The following is a 24,405-nucleotide window of genomic DNA, read 5'->3' on the forward strand; positions in this document are numbered from 1 at the left end:
CACACACACACACACACACACACACACACACACACACACACACACACACACACACACACAGACACACACACACACACACACACACACACACACACACACACACAATCAGACTTTTACGCCTGAAAATATGTAATGGCAACAACGTTCTGAAGAATTGATACATTATCACTTTTTAAGTTGATAAGATTTCCTTATTTATTAGTTATTCATTCGTCAGTTTTTTTGGCTGTTTATTGGTCTGCATTTTGGTCAGCAAGAATACAGAAAACTTACTTGGAGGATGGGACACGGGCCAAGAAAGAACCCATTAAATGTTGGCATAGATCCATACAAAGGGGCAGATCCAGGAATTTTTCAGCTCTTTCTTTAAGACTGAGATAGCGAGTGATTCATGGATCTTAATCCAACAAATCAGACATATTTAGGAGACTGATATTGATGAGTGTGTGCAATTTGGAGCGGACCCAAATACAAACCTGAAGGGCTTAAATGTAGTTTCATAGGAAGGGAGGCTTTTGAATTTTTCAGCTGCTGCACACTGATAAAGACACCAGGGAGATGTAATTCCACTTTTCACTCTCTTTTAGCTCCATGTTTGGTTTCTACCAACCTGAGGGAAATATCTGGCTCTTTGGCTGCAAAACGCTGGACTGTTTCCAAGCTGATCTGTATAACTGTAACAGTCTGATCTTTGGTGCTGTACTATATTAAAAAGTATTTTGCTGCAAACAGCTAAATCTCTGCTATGCTATGAAACACAAGGTAAAGCTCTCTAAAGCCGAGGGGAGCGGAGGTTTTGAGAAATAAAGTCAAATCTCACACTGTTTCTACGCTATTTCAATTAGATCAATTTAACATAGTAAAAAAACATTAATTATAGCTGCTTTAATGTTCCCTAAGCTGTTGACATAGATTTGAAACTTTTCATTCACATGTCGGGACCCCAGGTGGAAGAGGACAATATTCATTCAATTTCAGTCAACATAAAATAAGCTGAACTCAGACAGTTGTATTTTCCATCTGCAGTAGCAGCATAATAATACAATATAATGCTATTGACATATACATGTTCACCTATTAGGCATTGCAGTGTGTGACAGGCAGAAAACGAATCTAATATATATTTGAGTTGAAGATAAAGAAGCATGGTAACTTGATTTTGGTGATTTCAGACTGAGGAGAGATGAACAGGGGGAAAGTGAAAGAGAAGTGAAGCTACCGAAATAGAAAGTGATTAAACATTTTATCATGAATCTGCAGTCTGCACTTCTGTGCCTTATAAGATATATATTGTTGCATATCTGGCCTGAAGCAGATTGGCTCCAAGTTTCCACATAATTGTGCAATAACTTGCCCTCAGACTGTGCAGCTCTGAGTGGAGCGTAGTAATGAATTTTCAACTTGTGATGTTATTGCTAATTTCACTAGAATGGCACTCAGCAGAGCACATACCTCTGCCAAGGCCAAACAATCCTTCACATGACTGTTAAGTTCTTAAAGTGAGAATATAGAAGAAAAAAGAAAGTAGTCTGATATCTTCAATTATTTATTTGTCATAAAACAGTTTAAGAAATCCTTGATCCGCCCCCTTACCCAAGTTTAATGAGTACTTCTCAGACCCAAGATACTTCCCACCGAGTTTGATTCAAATTAGTTTGGAAGTTTTTATGTAATACTGTTGACAAACAAACCAACAAACTAGAAGGCCACTCAAAGAGTGCATACAGTCTCTAATGAAACCCCATTTTAACCAGAAGCAGATTTCTTTTTGATCTGCACACACTCATAGATATTCGTCCCCTAAATATGCTTAATTTTTCTAATAATTCCTCGAATTATTCTCTGAGAAAACAATGAAAATGTAAAGTAACACCATGTCACACAATGAAATTTAAAGGGTTCTTCCCTGACCCACAGAGCATCCCTCCATCAAGTTCTGTGCAAATCTGTCCTCTAGTTTTAGCGTAATCCTGCTAAAAATCCAAAAAGAGAACATGATGAACACAAAGCCTCCTTGACAGATGTAAACACAGAGGCTCTTCTTTGGCCTTGAAAACAGTAAGTCTCTTTCTTTCTTCTTTTTACCTAAACTTTGAATATTTGGATCAATGAAAATGGCAGAAAAATCCTCCATCAGCAAATTCAACATCAAATAATTTTTGGGAAATTTCTCACTTTGAAAAAAATGCTTCAGGAGCATTTTCAGCCCAAAATATAAATGTGGTGTTATTCACTTCGGTAATCAGCAAGTAAATACTCAACTGTAATGATCCGAGGATTTCTTTGACTGAATTCTATTTCTTATAAGCTCAAGTTTACTTTACATCAAGACTCTCGACCCTTTTCACCATGAGAGCCATTCAGAAAAATGAAACCTCTCAAGAGCTGCAGCTTTCCTGCTGGATTTTAATAGAAACATCCTTGATGACTAGACACTGTTCATCGAGACCCCAAAAAAACTAATTCTCAGCGCCTCCTTCTTCCTGAGTGATCCTGTTTTCTGACTGATCAGAAGAGACACCAGCTGTGACCCTCACACATACAGACCCTGGACTTTTTGAGAGTTAAGCCCCATGCATATAAATGAAGCAGGGACAAAATTGATACAGTGAATAGAGCTTGACCCACATGGTTTGTTTATTCAGCTGCTGGACTGTGTGTTTGCTGGTTGTGATTACAGAATTACTGTCCTGGATTTTTGGGGCCAATATGCTGACATCAATTGGGAGTCATACAAATCCAAAAGGCGACAACCGCAACTCATTTTGATTAGATTTTTAGGATCCATTAGATTTGTTTAATACCTCCACCAAGAAGGTTACGTTTTCATCCCTGTCTGTTTGTTAGTTGTTTGGATTGTCAGCAGGATTATGCAAAAATTACTTTGTGGAAGGATTGAACATGGGCCAAAAAAGAACCTTTTACATTTTGGGACAGATCTGGACAAAGGGGCAGAGTTTTCAACATTTTGTAGGGGGCCGATATCTGTGCGGGAATTGAGTCCAGACCCAGATTTAAAAGGGTTTTCATAAAGGGACTGCTGGGCTTTGGTGCAGGTAAACACTCTACTGAGTGCCATTACCGTTTTTTCTCCGCCAAGGAGGTTATTTGTTTGTTCATTACTTAACAGGATTAAGCAAAAACTACTCAACAGATTACCACAAAACTCCAGGAGACAGGTCCTTTTTCAACATTTTCATTGATTTCTCAGAGAATAATCAATGGATCTTGATGGGGAAAAAAATCCACTTATATCTGTGAGTTTTTGCAATTGGTTGCAGAGTCAAATAAAAATCAGCATCTTGGGAATTTTGGTGAGGATCCGAATAAGGGGGTGGATCCAAGATTCAACAGTTGGAGAGTGATCTTGTCAGTGTACAAACTATGTGACACCGACACTGTTTCTACACCGTCTCAAACCTATAGTTTGTCATTTCTGTTGTGCAGTTCCTTCTCACATCGGCCAGGACGACTGTCTCTCTGTTGTATCAGGGTTCATAAGACAATTCTGACAACCAAGAGTGAAGTCAGCCCCCGAGTCTTATCTGCAAATTGTATCGTGTGTGTGCAAAGGGTGACAGAGATTTGATATGAGGTAATCTGAGAGGAATATGTCGCCCATCAAAGCTCACTGATCTCCTCCATTCTCAAGCAACATCTGGCAGAATCACCATTACTTTTGCTCACATCATTTAACAACTTGAAAGAAAGTGTTGATGGTTTACTGTCAAATATTGTTCAGAAACTAAGTAGATTTTAGTTTTTCTTTGTTTTGTTGATTTTAAGTTAATTCAGCCTTGAATATCTAGTTAGATGTTTCTTTTTATTATAACGGAAACAATTAGAAGCATAATGCAAATAAACATTGAATCCAATCCCTACACATGTTTAAAATGGTTTGAACTGTCTCTTCAAACTGAGAAAACACATCACACAGAGTCTTATATACATCAACTTTAAACTCAGTTGTAAATGTGGATTTTATTTATTTGTAAAATATCCTGTAGAACTGCTCTACTGTGCTTTTTAAAGTTCCTCTTACTTTCATTTTCCCCGTTTTATTGCCATCTTGCTATAATAAGAGGTTTTGACAACTGCATCAAAACCAATGCCTTGTACACATGTACCCAGGGAGTCAATTTTGATTCTTATTCTAAGCAACCTGCCTTTTATGATACAAGTTGTTAAATTATTTTCGACATCATACAGTACACTTGTATACTGAGTGCTACCTTACAAAATCGAGTGTTGAGCTCAGAAAGCTGGAAAAAATAGAAGAAGAAAGAAATCATACTTCGAAATTCTATTTTCATTCACACACACACGCGACAGTGTAGTTATCTACTCTAACAGTTTAATAGCATATAAACAGTTCTCGCATATTCAAATTCTCAGCTGGAACATTATTCCATCACAGCTCTTACTCACCCAGCGGCAGTGTGCTGCGTTCCAGCCCATTTCCACCTCTGACAACAGTTGATAAAACAGCTGTTGCACCACTGTGATTAAAGTCGACCATTAAACTGTACGAAGCAAACAAAGCTGCATGTTCTGGTGCTGCAGACGAGATTGCATTGATGCTGACAGGTGGAAATAGCCTGTGTTCACTGAGTTTCCAGTGGAGGTAAAAACAGTTTACACCTGTCTTATATGTGCCGCTAAAAGCTTTTGTGATTGGTCGATGTTGCTTCTCATTGGAGAAAGAAGCCGGATGCGGAGGGAAGCAGAAAACAATAGTCACTATGGGAGGCAGTAATGCATCTAACATCATTTAGGTGTGGACTTGAAGCAGAAACGGTCACTGAAGAGGACTTGGGAGTTTAGTGTTCGTGTGGAACTCATCAGACAAGCTGAACTCAAACGATGTGGAACACGCCACGGTGGGCAGGCATTGACAAAAACAAGGATTTAAAAAAAAGAGAGTGCATTCAATTTATCAGAGGCTTTAATGCACTTGAATGCACCCGAGATGAATGGCTGTGCTGGGGAAAGAGTTTTTTTTTTTTTAGATAAGAGAGAAAAGAAAAGTGGAGCAAGAGAGAATGATGGAGAGGATCAGATTTAGAGATTGATAGAGAAAGGAGAGAGACAAACGCAGAGAGAGAATAGGAAATAAAACAGACGGGAGAAAGAGAGAGAAAGTGGTGTGACTGTAAAGGGGGGAAGGGAGGGAGGGCAAGAAACAAAAGAAGAGATGAAACATCGACGCACAAAGATGAGTGAAAGACAGAAGAGGAAGATGAGCAGGAAAAGAGAGAAAAAAGAGGGAGAATGAGGAAAAGGATTGAGGTCGCACGCACGTAAGGGAGTAGACGGAGGAGAAAATATGAAAAAGAAAGAGAGTCAGTGAGTCAGAGGGACGAGAAAGCGCAGAAACCGGGGTGAAGGACGGAGAGATAGCAAGAGGAGGTAAAGAGATGGCTGAGGAGGGGGACAGCGGTCCTGATAGATGAGTAATGTCAGGTTCATTTCCAGAGGAGCAGAACAAGACAATGCCCATTCGATAACTGTCACACAAAAACACACACACACACACACACTGGAAGTGCACTGGGCATTAGGTGTGTTGTCTTAAAAGATTTTAGAGTGTGGTTAGAATTGATAACATGTCATCTCTCTCCCATCTGATTTAATGGAACAGGCCCGCTGATTAGCAGGCTGTCTTACACTGTGTGTGTGTGTCTGTCCATGTTTGTTTGTCTCCTTATGTGTGTGTGTGTGTGTGTGTGTGTGTGTGTGTGTGTGTGTGTGTGTGTGTGTGTGTGTGTGTGTGTGTGTGCGCGTGGGCTCACCATACTTGGCCCAGGTGCCAACAAATTCAAAATGCATTTGATTATGGGCAGAAAATTTGATTTTCACAGCATAGTAATGAGGGGCCGTAACAAAATATCATAATAAAAGGTGGTAATGTGATCATGATTATTATATTACAGGACATTTCTGTTTGCTTTGTCTGCGCCCTCCTTTTTTTTAAAATTATGATCTATGTACGCAGCTGCTGCCCGACAGTCAGTCTGTCTGTCTGCCTGTCTGCCTGTCTCTCTTCCTGTCTCTCTCTCTTCCTGTCTACATGTGACCGTTACATGACTCGCAACTGTCCTTAAGCCTGTTCTCGAGGGAGCAATACAATTGGTGGTATAATCAATGGCCACCTGTCTGCTATTGGCTAATCAATGCCTGGGTAAACATTAAGATTAGCTCTTTAGAGGAGGCGGATAATTGACTGTAAATGCTTGACAGACAATTGACGCATACTGCAAGTGCATGCAGGGAAAAAGGACAAATAGACGCATGGACACAGAGCAGCAGATGGAGAGAAACAGGCTGAGATGGAGGAAGTGAAAGGGGGGGGGGGAGGAGTCAGGAAGACAGAGAATAATGGTTCAAGAAAACAATACAGATCATAGATCCGGGGATCATGGGTCGGCTCAGTGACCTTTGCTTAATTGGCTCTTTAGTTAATTAACCTTCCGTAACACTTTGGAGTAACATCCTGCTGAACATGTGGGAGACGATCAGCAGCTGATGCTAGGTGGGAGTTCACATTGCAAATATTCTTCGGTCTAACAATCCTGTTCTATCTAAACCAAAGACCTGCTGCTTCCTCTGCCGTTAACATATGATACAGCAGGACACGTAAGAAAAATTATCTCAACACAATATTCTAAAAAGACGTTTGCCAAGGAAAAAGCTTCAAGTGACTTGAACCACACGACATGACATATTTACTTAATTAGGATTTTAAACAAACCACAATCTCTTACTAATCCTAACCAAAGTGCTTTTGTTTCCTAAATTAAAAACACATGGCAGCGTCTATTCCCACGTTCTTATTCATTTTACATTCAATAAAATCATCCAGCTCAACCACCTCATGACATGTGGCACTTGTCATGAGGTGGTTGATGATAAAACCATCAGGCAGCTATTTCGTAATATTTAAAAAAAAATGGATGAAACAAAGTATGAATAATACACTGAAGCGATAATTGCTGGAGCAATTATTTTGACCTCAATTAGTAACACTCAAATGAAATACTTTAGTTCAAATTAAAGTTATATTAACACAGTGACATTTTTGTCTAATTATTCTGCTGTGGAGATCACGTGTTTTTATTTACAGCGCGTTGACACCAACATCACCAAAAGCTCTTGAATCTTTTTGTCTCAAATTGACATCTTTGTTAGCGTCTTCTAGCATGGAAACTCGTTTTCATCCTGAGACATCTGTATTCATTTTGTTTCTTTCGTTTAGCACCCGTCACGTGTTAGAAATGTCATCAGCACGCCTACTCGCTCGCTGTGAATCCCCTGGACATTAACCTGCTGCGTTCACACGTGGGCTCACTTGGAGATTATCCAGAGTTTGTAGGGGGGCGGCGGGAGAAACTCTGGGGAAAGTCTGGACCCTCTGACTGAGACTTTTGCTTTCTCACATATTGTCCCCCCGGATACATTTCAGGAGATTAGCCAGAGTTCAGTGCATGTCTGAAAGTGGCTCTATACTCTGCAATTGTACTAACCATAGACAGTATTTAAGATTATATCTATAACATCCAATCTAAATGACAAAAATGTGTCAGGAGCGGAACATTTTTTCACCCTTTGACATAAACACATCAGTGACGAGGTCTCTCAGATTTAAGGAAAAAGTCACACAATGTTCTGGGGAGAAATCCGTGGAAGAGGAGGAAGCTCTATCCTCCAACAGTGCAATACTGCTGCAAGACGTGCGTCTGTTTGCTGAGTAAGGGGTGTGTCACTCACTTCTTCAACCAACATGCTGTCATTTCACAATTCCATGACAGCTGTCACCATGCCCTCTGTCTGTTTGTAGAGAAAAAGGAAAAACTGCAGAAAGCTTCGAGTGCAGGCGAGGGAGGTAAATCGTGGTTCAGGGGCATGAATGAAGAACAACGCAATTGAAGATAAAGCGAATCTGCCAGGAAAAGTTAATTACAGCACTTAATCAGACACGATCCCTAGAATTCATAAGATATCAAACCGATGAAACACTCTATTGTAAACGCTTTATTAGGTAAGGTGACCTGAGATAATGTATCATGTGATTTAGTGTTTAATTTAATTTAATTGTTAAACAGTGTGAACATTTGAATGTTCCTATAGCCAACAATAGGTGGACTGGTGTGCATGTTCTTTAGAATCATTTCATATGTATTCCTATTACTGTTAGCCTCATTTCTTCAAAAGGCTTTAAAACTAATTCCAATAAAGAATTTGCATTGTTTATAATCCCAATGTGAGTTTTGTTTTCATGTTTGTAGGAGCAGCAGCAGCTATAAATAATCTAGAGAAGCTGAGATGTGGTTTTCTGGTGTGAGTTCAAAATGGAGACACGGCGGCATGAAACACTTAAGGGAAATAAAGGTGTGAACAACAGGAAATACTGTAAAAGCTTTCAATCAACAAAGTAGAAAGTGGATTAGTAGGGCAGCAAATACTGGGACGTACTGTCATTCAATATACTGTTGGCTCATAAAATATTTCTGGGGTTGGTCCAAATTTTCTAACGGCTGTGTGATGTAGTACAGTTTTTGAAAGTGCATGGTGTTTTACCTCCAAACATTTAAATTAAATCTTAAATTTTACAATAAAACAAAAAAAGGGTCAAAAGAATATGTGGAAGAACAACTGGAGCAATACATGTACAACGTGTACAATCGGAGCAAGTAATATTGTACAGTGTGAACAATGAAAACTCAAAGATTACTGAAATTTGATTTAAGTATTATATATACATGAAATATTTTGACACACTTGGTGCAACAGAAGCTACAGTGCAGCTGTAAAACGTTTGACGACATGACCATGATGCTGGGTTTTAGAAAGTAACATGCAATTGTATACATATAAATTGATGACTAAAAGTATTCCACTGAAAATGATGAATCGTTCAGAGCAGCGGGGACAATATTGAGTTGGCTGCATCATCGAGTCAGTGGAGGAGATAATACACCACTGTTCAGTTTCAAAGACTCCATTCTTTTATCTTTCAGGGCACTGGGAGTGTGCTCTTTTTTGTTTGTATTTTACCTGCTGACTTGCCAAAGTTGAATTCTCATCTTGTCCCTTATCTGGTTTTTGCACTCACGGATATTAGAACTTTACACCCAATCATCGATGGGCTCAGCAAACACTCTGATAGTGATTTAAAATGGATTTTGTTGGGCAAAGTTCCACGTACACATTTGTAGTCTACAAATGTCTCTAATACGTTTAGTATTCAAGCCTTCAACAAACGAAATGACAGTCTTACAAGGTGCAATTACTTTCATGGGGAGATACAAAGTAATGGTTTTCATACATATTTCACTCCATTAAACCACATAACAATCCTATTCAATTGTTTGGATGGCAGAAATGTTTACTGCTGTCAGACAAGATGCTGTAGAAACTAGATTCCAAGATATTTCCCTCGGTATTCAATTCTTCACATAGTGATTAATTTCATTGCACAGACAAATATTGTGACTTAGATGCCTCTAACCAAACCTAAACACCCCAATATCTCGACTGTAAAACATCAGAGAGCAATTTAGTGGAATCCATTCATTCGTGACAGTAAAAGCTATATGAGAGTTAAAACCTCCTTTTACTGATTTCACAAAAACATGATGGAAACTTTATGTGATTGTTGTTTCTTTTCATAAAAATGAAAAATATGGTGACCGTGAGGAAGGTATGTATAAAAAGCACTCCATACCCCAGTAAACATAAATAATTTAATACGTTTAACGAAAGTATTAACAACTCAACAAATCTTTGTTTGAAATGAATATGTGACTTTTCATACTGAAGAAAAATAAAATCGAAGCAATTCAGACGATGATGTTTGTCAGTGTGACTCAAAAGTTTTCAATTTAACTTGAACAACCATTTGTTAAGGCACCAGAGAAAATGAGTTTATTAACATTTATTAACAACCAGGTTAAATAGTTTCCCCGGGAACTCACAGTTCGTGTTGTTTGTACCAATCAGACCATGTGAGGTGGAACATTATCTCCTCTCTTGTTTTATTTGTTCATGCCGCACTTGCGCGGGGTCAGATTGTATGATCCTATAATAAATCATGTTTCGCGTACTGCTGATTTCGTTGTTTCCCCCCTGCAGTGCTGCAGTTCAGCAGTGGTTGTTGACCATATGTTCTCTACATGGTGCCAAACTTAACATCAAAGCTGATGACAAAAATAGTATTTCATACTAATTAGATAGAAAGAGGATACAAACGTTTTCCTGTCTGTCTGAGTGGAACTGTAGAGAGGTCGATTTCCTTAGTTAATCGTTTTACAGAGGATTTAACGGACAATAAAGATTTAGCTTGACAAGTAGTAACATCCTGCTCAGGCTGTTTTTAGTTTACTGTAAACTCCTCCATGTTGCACCCAAAGACTTACAGCACAGTTGGTTCCAATGATGTCATGAGGGCATTACTGTGTATGCAAATAATGTTTATTTGATCGTGTTTGTTACCATAAACGTACCCACATGTCAGCTAATGATAAGAAATCCTATGTTTTTTCATCAAAGAATTCAAGCAGTTGTGATAAAGCTGGTGTTGAAGTTTGTGTTTTCAGAGAACAAGTAACTGATGTTTGATCTTTGTCTTTTTTGTTCATATCTTTAGTTTTTAATCTGTATGTGTGTGTGTGTGTGTGGGGGGGGGGGTATGTACCTTCCAGTCATGTGGTGTGTGTGTACCTTCCAGTCTGTCCTTTTACCGGATTGAATTCTGTCATTTATTTGTATTTGATATCACAGCCCTCAGGAAGCATTTAGTTAAATCAAATTGTAAAATGGCATGAGTGGAAAGAAAGAAATCCTTCTGGGTTTTTTTCTCTCTGTACTGGGTCAAACAGGATTAGCCGAGGCTGGAACACATTAGCTCGGTTTTATGCCATTCAGTCTCCCCCCCACAGCAACATTTTTTTTTTTGTACATGTTGTCAACAGAACGGTTCTGAGGTTCTGCCTTTTATTAAAATTTTAATAAACCCTGATGTTGAAACTCCCTGTTAAATTGATAAAATGAGCGTGGACACATCCTGCCATGTTTCTGAATCTGTAAACTGAAGCGCTGGAAGGTCCGACTCTGATCAAATGTGACCCACGAGTGAAGAGACGGACAGAGCCTCCACACTGCTCTGACGTTTTGCCCATGTTGAAGCGGCGGTGAATGACAAATTAGACGTACCACTGTTTTACGCCTGTCGAGTGGTTCAGCAGTTACATGCTTTGACGTTGGATTACAGCCGAGCCCGTGAAACATGACGTGGCGAGACTCTTCAGAGAACGGATCGCAATTATGAGACACTGAGGACTATGTGGCTGTCAAGGAAATGTTTGCGTGATATGTCTGCACAATAAAAAAAGAGACAGAGAAGAAATTAAGATAAAACATAGACAGTGTCAGATAGAAAAACAATGAGAGGAAGCGAGGAAAAGAAAATCAAATAAGAGGTTTTGGTCAATGAGCTGCCAAGTTGCATCATGGGAGACAAGACAGCTGAGGCATGAGAAACTTCACTGTCTGTCAAGATGAAATGTTGAAATCAGGCGCAACTGCAGGTCAGCATCAGGTTGACAAAATAATTAAAGTTGAAAAGCATCATGAATTTAATCATTCATCTTGGGCGAATAGGTCACTGTTAGTTTGCACCTTCGTGGCCCCTGTTTCCTTATGTCAATGCATTTCTGCTATTGACTGATCCAGTCACTTTTTAGTCGTCCTTGATTATAAACAACTCAAACTCACTTTTTGAGCTCGGATGATTTGTGTTGAAGAGTTTATGGAAAGGACATTTTATAGCTGACAAAGGCAGCTAATTGGCTTTCGGTGTTAAACTGTACACTTACTTTCCCTCGGTTTATTTTCTCTGCTCATTGTGATAAAGTCTCCCCAGCTCAACTTTGCTTTATTCAAATAGAAAAAACATTTTCTATTGTTCTGGGTTTCTTCTCGTTCTGCAAAGTCAATTTTCAACTCTTTTCTAATAGCAGCAGGAATGAAATTTAAAATAGATTTTCAGAAATAAACCTAAACAAAAGATGAAAAATGAAAGAAAACAAACCTCACAATTTGCATCTTCAACTTGTGGGCACAGTGCCTTCATAAAGACAATGAACACAATGGTTTATTTCACCCAATGTTTGACTAAATAAACATTTATGTCTGTCACCATGATCAATGCTCAGCTCCATAGTGGACGGATTTAAGTGAAGCATCATATTTCCTTTCACAGAAAAAATTGTCAAATCAAAATCAAAAAATCCTGATTATATATGATATGATATATATATGATGTGAATCTATATACTTAAAGGCCTGAATGTTTTTTTTTGATTCTGGGTGTGAAACAAAGCCGAGCTGAAGCCTTGACTTCATGATTCTTATCAGGGACACATCAGTTTGTTCAGATTATTCAACCAAACAGGTGGTGTTATCAATAAAACATCTATCACAGCCATAATAATCTCCTGTAGCAAACAGCGACGCCCTTAGGCCCCGACTCACACAATCACAGCAAATCTTTGACATTGGTGTGCAGCATGAGCCCGTATTCAGAGCCCCCTTCCTGCAGCCCAAAGGCGACCTCATCGCCTGGATGCGCTCGGTGGAAGGCTGCCGCACGTCCCATTACAACGCTGACGAATTGTCAGAGCGTGTGCTGAGCTGTAACAAGGAGGAAGGGCTCGCTTTCCTCCCTGACATTTCACTGATGACTGTGACCAAATCCCCACCTACCATATCAAACACATCTTCCCTGAGCAGAAAAGGGATGAGTCCTCTGCAAAGAGTCAGACCAGTGACATGGTGTGGATTTGAGTTTCCGCACCAATGTTTTCTGCCTCGAAAGTCAAAAACAACAGCTGATTGAGCATATTCGCCCAAATACAATATATGATTTTTTATAATGGAAATTTACCCACATTTACCCATTTTAGGATATTTGTAGCCTTAATATTGCTAATCCATGTATAATATGCGTCTCATTTAGCCCATACACCAAATAATTGATCAAGTATCTTCTGTCACTGAACGTTATGATCAGACAAACTGCCAGGGGAAATAATTCAGTGGCATTCACAGGTCTGACACCAGCAGAGTGAGTATGGGTTTAATAAACAAGCTGCAAATACGTGGTTTACATTCTGCTGCAAAGGAGATATTTCAAGTTTCACTTTATCAATTTGTATACAAGAAAAAGATACATGGATGAGTGAAGATCTTCCCAAGCAGGACTAGTTTGAACTGGGTCTGCAATAGAGCTCAACAGTTTGGTACTGGAAGTAAAAATCCCGTTCATTTTCTCAATAAAGATTTTGATTATCAGCCATAATATTTGAACCATCCAAGGTAGACTTACAACAAGCTACGAGATTGTGAAACGATATCAGATGCTCCTGTAGAAGCCACAAGTCTGTATGATATCAACAGGCTTTTAAAAAAAATGTGTTTTATTCACAATGTCGAGCAGAAGTGCTGCACTACCCACAATTCTCGGGTGTAATGGCAATGTCTGTGAGTTCCGCAAATCACAGTTTCCATGGAAATGTTAACCACAATCATGTCTGCCACAGAGCAAACATTTGGACCATTTGGAAAATGGATCTTTCTCAATGGTTTTTTGGGATGTGTACTTTTTTCACTCTTAAAATAATAATAACGTAGTCTTCTACCTTTGCTCATTTCTGTTTTCCAATATCTTTTGGTTCCGGATCAAATGCTTTACGGTCACGAATCCAGAATTAAAACTCTTTTTCTAAAGGCCTTTTTGAAATGCCAATGGAGATAATGAATGCCAAAGTTACTTCGGCAACCAGAGTCGTTCTAAAAGTGGGTGGTCATTATTACGCTCTATTAAAGTGAATAATTAGAACAACAACCTAATTTTGATTTTAATTTATTAGACTGATGAGCACGTTTAATTTAATGACGTTCTTTGCATTATGCATTTATATTCAACTGTGTGAAGACAGGATCAGTTTCAAGTTCACACACATAAAGTTTGCATTGGAATCTGCACACGTTCATATGGATGCAGCAGCTGGACGTCAGTGTTTGGATATAGTTCTTCGTGCAGAATGCAGCTCGTTTTTACATTGACTGTCCATAGAGACACTGAAGCTCATATTTCCTTTTCGGTTAACTGTCAGTTTCTCCGCAGGGATATTTAAAAGCCACTCACATGTCTCGATGTATCCCTCTTGATACAGCCGAGCTTTTAGAGTAAAAGGTACATTCGCCTGAGGGATGCTGACCTCTGTGCCTATGGAAACTTTTAAGTGTAAGTTTGAGTGCATGGACGTGTAGGTGTTTGTGCGTGGCAGTGGGTGTGTTTGTGTGCGTGTGCCTGTGGAAATGGAAGGCGATCGATCTCCATTATTGGTGCGAATTAGATCAATACGGACCGCAGTGAACCAATACCTAAAACGGCGAAATCTAAAGTGATAAAAACTCACCGATGCACAAATGCACACGGATGTACGTGCTGGCCACATACATGCAACTTGACACACAGAAACCCCCACGCCGACACGCAGGCTTCTGAGCGGCTGGTTATTGAAATTTCCGTCCGGTGGGGAAACTGGAGCATGTCAGAAATACATGAGGGATCAATACTGCAGAGGGCCACAGTGCAAGAGAACAGTGCGTAGGTGAACCCCCCCCCCCCCCCCACACACACACACACTGCTTGCACATGTGGACACAAACCCAGTGTGTGAGAGTCACAGAGAGAGCGACACGCCCCTCTCTTTTAGTTCAATCCCAGAGGGAAATCACATACTGACACCTCTTTCCTCGCTGTTCTTCACCCACTTCCTCAGCTCTTCTCTTTCTTCTCTGCCTTTTATTCTCCCCCTCTATTCAAGTCTCCATTCAGCGCTGCTCTATTAGCACAATGGAAGGGCTGCAAATTGAATGGCAAAGAAAAAGAATGGCACTAAAACACACACACAACACCCCAAAATACACGGTGTTACATTTTCAGGGAAAATGGATGCGAAAAGGGCTTTCTTCTTTAGAGTACATTTATCATTTTTGCTTTTTAATTTGCCTGACTATTCGTACCTATCACACACATATCCATCCATCTATCCATCCATTCTTATATCCTTCTCTCATCATCTTTCCATCCAATCTTATATCCATCTATCTATCCATCCATCCTTCTATCTATCTATCTATCTATCTATCTATCCATCTATCGATCCATCCATCCATCCATCCACCCTTCATATTGCGGTCTATTACTCATGCTGCCTCTCTCCACTGCCTCTGCACTCACATTCTTATCTAACTCGGCCTCGCTGGCGGCGGTGAGCGACTGTAGCGATGCCAGATGAAGAGAAAACCAACTACTCTTTTTGTAAAAGGAGCGTGGGCAGGGCCACCCACCTCAAGTTTAAATAGATTTCATACAATGGCTTAGAAATCGGCAGAAGAAATGTTCCAACTTTTTTTTCCAAGCCAAGAAAAAAAAGGTTGTTTCTTTCAGTAGCGGAAGACGGAGAAGGTGAGATGTACAGTATGTTGGTATATACACAGTCCAGCGTCTATAATTACTCCCCAATTGCAAACAGGTCAACTCCCTTTTCCTTTTACATTTTGTCAGAGTAAACAGAAATTTTCCAGGACAACATAGTGTCCTTCACATTGCCACAATGTTAGTAGTGTCCCTGGTGAATACACCATCACTATTAGTCTAAATAACAAATGCTCAGAATCTCAAATGAACTCCCTATAGGTGTGGGAGGAAGTAGTTTTAACTGAAACGGATGAGCTGCATTGTATCACATAGAGGATAATCAATTACTAAACAGGGGACTGACTCAACTTGTGCATTATCTATGGATGCAGGACAGTCACAGAGGACAGTTTCTCTACTAAATTATTATATAACCATTGGAATGTATTCACAATTGCTCTTCAGTAAAACTAACCAAAACCTTTTTGAAAGTATTGGAAAGTCCTTGGAGTAAATTCTCATTTTGGACGAAGGATCACTTTAAGAAAGAGTTGAAGAAGAAGAAGAACTCCTCTAAAGTCTTTCTGCCTACTCGAGGTGAACAATGACTCATCGGTTCTTCTGTTTGGACGCTGTGAATGTGCCTCCTATCTCATGATTTCATCTTTTTCATTGTTACTCCTGCGAGGCCACGGATGATTTGGCATGTGACAGATGCAATTTACAATTCTTGAATAGATCCTTTCTCCTCCACATCAACTTTCTGCACCTTAGTGGACAAACACAACACTTGCAGGGCTTTCATTGATTTTTGTGTGTGATTTTCAAAGTAGAAACAAACTGCAGAAAATAAAATGTTCTTGAGATGCACTAGCATATTTCGGTTTTACTGTGTGTCTGACTGTCTTCCCTGGTTATTCTTTATAAAGCTTAAGAGTTTGGAGAAGTAACAAGTCACGTTATGTACATGTAGCATAATCTGAGTCATCAACAATACAAAGTAACCATAAAGAAACATTAACATATATTTTGGGGTATCTCTCGAAAATTGAGAAAGCAGTGTAAGCGAGGGATGGGGAAGACACAGGACTCAAACCTCCGTACGTGGAAACAATTGATGATGTGCCACTGGTTCCCATGTTTAGTTCTGCATATGTGCAGCTATATTTTACACTGAGCAAATCACATCTCAGCTCCTGCTTTCTTTATTACTCTGAAGGCAAAGGTGCGAGTCAGAGTGAGATGAATTTACACAGCAAGATATATGCTTTTTAATATTAACAGCTCATACAGAGGCAAAATTGTTGTTTACCACCACAGGAACCCATATTTTCTCCAGAAAGTACAACTCTGGCTTGGTCATGTCATTGAACAGCCACAATTCGCCATGTTCACAGGTTTGAAACCAGCTCACCAAAAGGTAGAATTACGTTTCAAGGATGGCTTTGAATACAGATTCCAAATTCAAGAAAAGGGTGGGGAAAAAAGAAATTAGCATTTTCTGTTTCCATAAATTATGGTTTATTCACTAGGAGAAATTTGGGGTTTGGAGTTTTGCCAAATGGGTTTGTGAACATGTTGTAACAGTTGAAATTGTGAAATGTGCCACATTGTGTCACCTATTGCTAAGAGAGGAACTGTTTCATCAGTGTGTTTTGTAGGTTTGAAGGAAGCGTTATGAGCCAATAAATGTGATTGTTTACGATTGTTAATGTATTTCATCAAAGAACATTTTAAAAACAGTTTTAAGTGTTCACTATCTCTTTGTATAATCCTTTTTCCACATTTTCTAAAACGCTTCCACCCAGACACACCGACCCAAACGGTTACAATGTGGACAGGAGGATCGCTGAGCGAATCACTGTTGTATTTCACTCTATTACAGAAACTACAACAAACAAGCATGGAGCTGATTGACATAGTAACCCTCTGCAACACCGCATGCTGCCTGTCAGTGTGTATCTGCAGTGTCTGTGAGCTCCTGTGCTCTCTGACCTGGTTTTTGATTATATTAACTCGGCCAAGGGACTGTGACTGTGTCGGGATTATTAGTTATCTGTCTGAGTGAATGGAAAGCACTCCTACCTGCACACTGTATGTTTACCTGCAGATAAGACATAGTGGGATAGAGGACTGTGAAGGTAGGTCTACAAAAACACTAACACATATATGAGGAGGGAAAGACAGAGCTTGCTCAGTACCCTGCAGATATGCACTTGAGATACAATTCAGCAACACTGAATAATACAGTCCATTCATCAAAGAAAAAATACCAACTCTGACACACACACACACACACACACACACACACACACACACACACACACACACACACACACACACACACACACACACACACACACACACACACACACACACACACACACACACACACACACACACACACACACACACACACGTATTTATTCAGCACTCTCGGGGGTTGTTGTGAAGTGAAGGTGCCCTTGTGTCGGTGGTCATTTATCAGAAATGTGATTCAAAGTGTCCTGGCAGGTGAAGCCCACTGGTCCCTGCTCGTGTAAATTTCTTTCGCACTTCTTGCTTTGAACCCTGCAGCACATAATGGTGCACTGCTGTGCCCCTGTTAATGTAAAACACCCCCTCCCATGTTTGGATTTTCATCAGACCAGCAAGAGGAGAAACGCCGCAGCCGCAGGAGCAACCGATCAAATAGACAAAAGCATGATTTAAGCACAGTGTGACGTGAAGTTTGGAGCGAAGAACAAAGAATTAGTGTTGTGATGTTGGAAATAGGGTTGGCCGATATCTACTGAATTGGCAAATGTGAGGATGTGCAGTCACATTGGATGATGACATTGGCAGGTGGGGTGTGTGTGTGTGGGGCTGTGGAGGGGGTTTGGCACGTTTGTGCTGGTGGTGCGTCGCAACTAATTAACTTGATGGCAGGCTTAAATTAAACATGGCTGTTGTCAGTTTGTCACAGCAACAAATCACAACGCTGGGCTCAGCATCCAGGGAGATGTCAGGATGATGGCGCTGTCTATCGACCCAAAACTAGATGTGAACTTTCATTTGAAACATTCACAAAGTCATCTGACACAATACAATCTTGTTTTACTGGGGATATGCACTGGAGTTCACGATCAAGCAAAACCTGCATGGTGTGCTCGTCCACAATGGAACCAGAAAACTTTATACAGGCTGAAATCGACTGACTTCTGAAGTCTGCTATTCAGCAGAATATTACTTATGCAACATGTTTACTGTCCATCCTGTCTGAGCCTCTGGGTGTGCACTAGTTTGATGCATACAGGAGGAGCGTTTGTTTTTGTCATGCCCAGCACAGGTGGGTGGTATTTTAATGGGCGGTCTGAGCTCAACATGATCAAATGTAGAAACCAAACGAGCCACCCCTGACTTTAAAAGAGAAACGCACACCAGAGGCATGTGTTGGCACTTTCTTAGACTTAGCAAATGGGGTTCATGTGTATTTAACTTGTCATCATAACCAACCGGACTGAATCCACCCATATGCACACGGAGAGAAACAAAAAAATGAGCCCTGACTTTAAGACCTCGGGCTACTTTGTTCTGTGCTCTGGATCAGCTGATGCACCATCAGAGCCCGTCTACTGCCATCAGCGACGGGGTGATCGATTGAAGCTGTCAACTACAGTCGCTGCAGACCGGAGCTACTCCTGCACGTCACGCAACCTCACCTGGTATCATCGGGTCCCTCAATGTTAGTCATCAAAGTGTTGGGAACGTTTGAATGCTATGGATCTCACTTCACTGAGTTTATTTCAAGCCACTAAGGAGTGCAGTCTTGGTGAAAATGAACTAAATGACTGACAGTATTTGGACCTTTATATGAGTGGAGTTTTATTGGACTTTTCATTCTGCGCTCCATAATATAAAACATCTTTCCTAGTATTCTCCTCACTTTGTCCTACATTCTCACAAGAGATGTATATTTATGCTTAAAACTAGAGTCTGACTAATGTGAATTTTTCTGAGCTGGTTTGATACAAATATTTGGAAGTTATTGATATTTACAGTATATAAACTGTATATCTGACTGGGAAATGTAATTGACTCTTTATATTTTAACCATAATCTTCATTATAAATAACTACAAATAAAAACAACCTTGTACAACTTATTTTCTGCATCATTTATTCTGTGCAGGAAGCGATATGTCTGTGAAAAGCTCGCATCAGGCAGATTTTGAACTGGGCACAGATAAAAATGCTTTTGGTAGATTTTTGGTTGTACATGTTCTATGCTACATGTGTTATGTCTTGTTTAAAAACCTTGTTTTGTTGTGGGTGGATTCCAGGAAGAATAGCTGCTACCTAAGCGACAGCTAATGGGGATCCACTTGAGGAATAATGAATTAAGATTATTTACCTTCAGTTTAAGGTCTTTGTATTTGCTGCTATACATCTGCAGGTTTTTGTGTGACTGCGGTGAAATAAGGGGCAAGCACAGAATGTGACGTGCTGCGCTGTCACCTAAAGCACAGACTCTTAACTTCTTCTCAGCACCATGTCTGGGTCCATTTGAGTCCTGCAGAGAACACGTCCCTCGACCCACAGATCCTGCTTCTGTAGGTTTTTAAGGGTCTTTTGCACAACGCTTATCTGACAGGGTGAAATGAGCTACAATCCATTTCGCCTGTAGTGGCTCCTCAACCACTTCACATTCTGTAAAGTAGTGTACTACCTACACGGGTACTAAGGACCTATACGAGCTCTGTCCTTCCACTGGAGGTAATCTATTTCAGTCTTAAGCATCGGTTGCTCACCTACAATGGGATCCACCACTGTTAGTCCCTGAGTGCTCGACTAAATAGCTGAATATCAAGCTCTGCACTCGCTGCTCGCTGCTGTACATCAGCCTGCCTGTACCTATATTACAGATAAAAGCACCGCAGATAAGAAGAAAACACCGAAGGTTTCACTCAGAGCAGAAATGCCCGTGGCAGATCTTGGGGGAGCGGAGTCTGGCTGATTCGCCGAATTGATCTCTTGCTGTTTTTGCCTTTCGGTGGGTTTAACCCAAGCTTTGCCCCAATCCGTTTACATTCATTCTTAATTACTTAAGTTCTTATTCAGTATGAGAGTTGACTGCAAAACAGTTTAAGATAATGGATAAGAAAATATATTCTTGACTCTGGGAAAAGAACAGTCAGTAGCTGAGTTAGCTCTTCTGTCCTGTTTCCTTGAGACAATAATGAACCACTACCTGCTCAGCATTGAGTATATAAAAGGATATAAGGTGTGAATGCACATTTTGAATATATTCTCAAACAAGAAGAATTGGATAATGCTATGGGAGTGTTAATTACCTTAAGTGTTATGGCTGCATGCAACAAGTGAACCAGTCTTCCTGCATCATATTATTAGATCTTTGTTTACAGATCTGAATAACAAGAAGAGGCTAAACATGTGGTCGAGCACATACACACACAACCACACAAACACACACGCACACATTAATGTAGGTAACTCTAATGCGGTGGTCATCACCGACTTCTTTTAATTCCCATAAGAAAGTTCTGTGTTCATTTTCCTCCAGCAGTGACCTGTTGTACTGAAACTGAAAATTACGAAACTGTAAAGTGCAAACTTTAGTAGGTTAAATGTAAGGCATCCAACAGCAACACTTTCATGCCATTAGGGCAAATCTATCTAGGGCACCACTGTATGGACACACACACACTCACACACACACACTCACACTGGTGTGCACCTTACATTGGTGTTTGTTAAGCTCCATATTCCGTCCATAATTTCCCATTGCTTTTAACACATTATCTTTGCTACAGGAAAGAAAATGTAGCAAAATCGGTGAAACTATACAACAACGTGACGATATGACGGATGCAGAAAAGTGTCAGCGAGCTGCAGGAAGGAGGGGGATCGGGACGGGCGTACAAACACACACCTGTCCCCAAGTGTTGCTTCTGATTCTTTGTTTGAAAGCCACACGCACTTGTTGATATCACACAGTCACACACACACGATGCATCAGTGAGCATCAGACCCCAGCACAGTGCACATGATGGGATGAAAAAATTTGCATTCACACAAAGACATCTAGACGATTTTTTGGGGGGAATTTTAGTTTTTTTTTTGCAAAACTCCATCACTAACACACGAGCACATAAGCACCAGCCCAGATTCACTGACAAATTAATCCTCACATCTGTTCTGCTGGAGACTGAGAAGGGATTAACCTGCTGCTTTTACTGCCTCGTTGGCTCACACACACACACAGACACACAGACACACAGCCACACAGACACACACACACACACACACACACACACACACACACACACACACACACACACACACACACACACACACACACACACACACAGCACTTTACTTATATACTTATATTGTACAAACACTGTACAAATGCACCGCAGCATGCATGGGAAGATACGCGTTAATGGACACTAAGACACTTTCATTCATAGATAATCGTTCATCAAATCAGAGGATGAAGAGCCATGACATCGTCAAAAGACAAAACTTACAATCTGCGATCAAGAAAAATGTACTATAAAAAAAAAAAAGAAAGATGCAACCCTTTCTAAACGCACCTCAGAACCCGAATAAAGAAAAGGTAATTCAGTGGTGTCATTCAGGCAGCTCCTGCAGGTGGTGCTGCACACACTGCATGTTCACCAGGAGCCAGATCACTGACGGTGTTACTGTAGTGGTGACACCTGAGAAACAGGCCACTGACAACAAACACACACTAGAGCTGTGAGGAATGCAGCTGGACAAGACTATCATCAACACAACCTGACAGAGGAAATGTGCATGTGGAGGGTTGAGTCAGAGGTGCATGAGACATGTAACAACACTTACACACACATACACACTCGTGCATAAGCACAGCTCTCTATAAATAAAGGTTTAACAGTAAAACAAATATGCCATAGCAATTACTCACAACTGACAAGTGGCTGCAATGATTAGAGGGCATGTGTGAAAATTTGACTGATGGAGTTAAGTTGTACTGAAAAAGACAGTGTCTTTGTTCATACCTGATCTTTGCCCTGCTGCACACTGACAGAAATGAATGAGAATACACTTTATGTGGCCGTGTGTCATCAGTGTGTCTGTGCATGTGCCTGCATGTGCCTCAGTGTGTATCTGTGAAGGCAATTGGATCTGAGCAGAACATGTCGACTCTGGCAGCCAATCAAACGTAATGTTTTTTTCTATTTAGCCGCCAACAACATTAAATCCCTCTGCAATATAAAAACACAAACACATGCACAAACACAGACAATCACACACACACACAAACAGCCGCTTGATGGCATGTGTGAGGATACAAGAAAACAGCAATTTAAAATTTTAGACATCTGCGTGTGTGTCACAATCGCACACACAAACACACACAATAATAAAACGAGTCTTTTAGCTAAATATAGTATTCTAAAACACACACACACACACACACACTATGTAACACAGCATGTAATACATGCAAACAGATGCGGTTGTGCACATGCACTCATTCGCCATTCAAACAAAAATGTCACTTTAATTTCCTCCCTTTCATGTTTATGACCGTTTTATGTTTTATCTTTCCGTCTTTTATCTGAGCCCTCACACACACACACACACAGAGAGAGAGAGAGAGAGAGAAATATAACCCTCAGGCAATAGCAAGTATCTTACCAACTCAATCAAAAGAGAAAGACAGAAAACTGCAGCAACAGGAGTTGAAACTTACCTCCTCCAGACAAAAGTTCATCCTTCGCAAAAGCAAGAAAGGTGAGGGAATAACAAGAGCGTGTGTGTGCTAGTGTGTGTGTGTGCAGGAGGATAAGGGGCTAACAGAACAATACAGGAGGCTTTTAAAGGAACATTTGAAAATCAGGAGAGTACATTAAGGTAGAAGTAACAACAGTCTACCTGTAGCTGTTACAGAGGAAACAAAAGCAGGGGGCGAGGACATTGTTAAAGGAAGAGAGAGGAGGGCAAAGGGTGTGAAGTGTGTAGCATCCTGTTTTTGTGACAGCGTGGAGAGAAGAGAAGAGAAGAGAAGAGAAGAGAAGAGAAGAGAAGAGAGGAGAAGAAGAGAAGAGAAGAGAGGAGAGGAGAAGAGAAGAGAAGAGTAGAGAAGAGAAGAGAAGAGAAGAGAGGAGAGGAGAAGAGAAGAAGTAAACCCTACCTGGAGCTGTTCGGACGGCGTGGTGGACTGTCTGGTGGTCGGAGCTGGAGCTGAACTCTCCTCAGGACGCAGGAACACTTGCTGACCGCGTCTGCAGGCATCAAAAGCAACAAACTGCGTGTTTGTGTTTGAGTTGGACCCAGTGCACACATGGACTCAGCTGTTACAATCTCACACACACACGCACACACACACACAAACACGCGCGCACACTCAAGAACTTCCCTCTCTTCCTTAAACTGAGGAGTTCAGGAATGTAAAGGTGTGTGTGTGTGTGTGAGGGAATGCAGGGGGGAAAGGTGAGTGTGACACCGCGCGTGTGTGTGTGTGTGTGTGTGTGTGTGTGTGTGTGTGCGTGTGTGTGTGCGTGTGCGTGTAAGTGTGAAGTCCTTACAGGTCCTTCCCTTTCTTCCTCTCGAGCGCAGTCATGTCATCTCCACCTGTCGTACGCAGAGAGAGCGCTGGAGTCACACACACATTCACACACACACACACAGCCGACGCACCGATGCACACACTCACACCGGCGGGGCTGAGACGCACACTGGCGGCGCTGACACCACGAGCTGCAACACATAGAGCCGAGAGTGAACACAGTCCCTCCTCCTCCTCCTCTCTCCTCCCACCCACCTCTCTCTCTCTCTCTCTCTCTCTCCCTCTCTCTCTCTCTCTCTCTCTCTCTCTCTCTCTCTCTCTCTCCCTCTCTCCCTCTCTCTCTCTCTCTCTGCTCC

General features: G+C 40.8%; 1 protein-coding gene across 2 annotated transcripts in view; it reads right to left on the minus strand.

The window, feature by feature from the left end:
- Positions 1 to 24,405, minus strand: part of LOC117772625 (cGMP-dependent 3',5'-cyclic phosphodiesterase) — a 152,770-nt gene that overhangs the window by 79,739 nt on the left and 48,626 nt on the right. Inside the window, exons 1-2 of one of the 2 annotated variants that reach the window (XM_034603906.1) lie at positions 24,069 to 24,261; positions 23,675 to 23,765 (exon numbers count right to left, since the gene is read on the minus strand). In XM_034603906.1, the coding sequence (XP_034459797.1) occupies positions 23,675 to 23,765; positions 24,069 to 24,103 (126 nt within the window). In that variant the 5' untranslated portion in view covers positions 24,104 to 24,261. Of the gene's footprint in view, positions 1 to 23,674; positions 23,766 to 24,068; positions 24,262 to 24,405 lie in introns of those variants that run through there. The other variant, XM_034603905.1, reaches the window with a different exon arrangement.

Source organism: Hippoglossus hippoglossus, chromosome 13 (assembly GCF_009819705.1).
Source record: "Hippoglossus hippoglossus isolate fHipHip1 chromosome 13, fHipHip1.pri, whole genome shotgun sequence".
Lineage (NCBI taxonomy): Eukaryota > Metazoa > Chordata > Actinopteri > Pleuronectiformes > Pleuronectidae > Hippoglossus > Hippoglossus hippoglossus.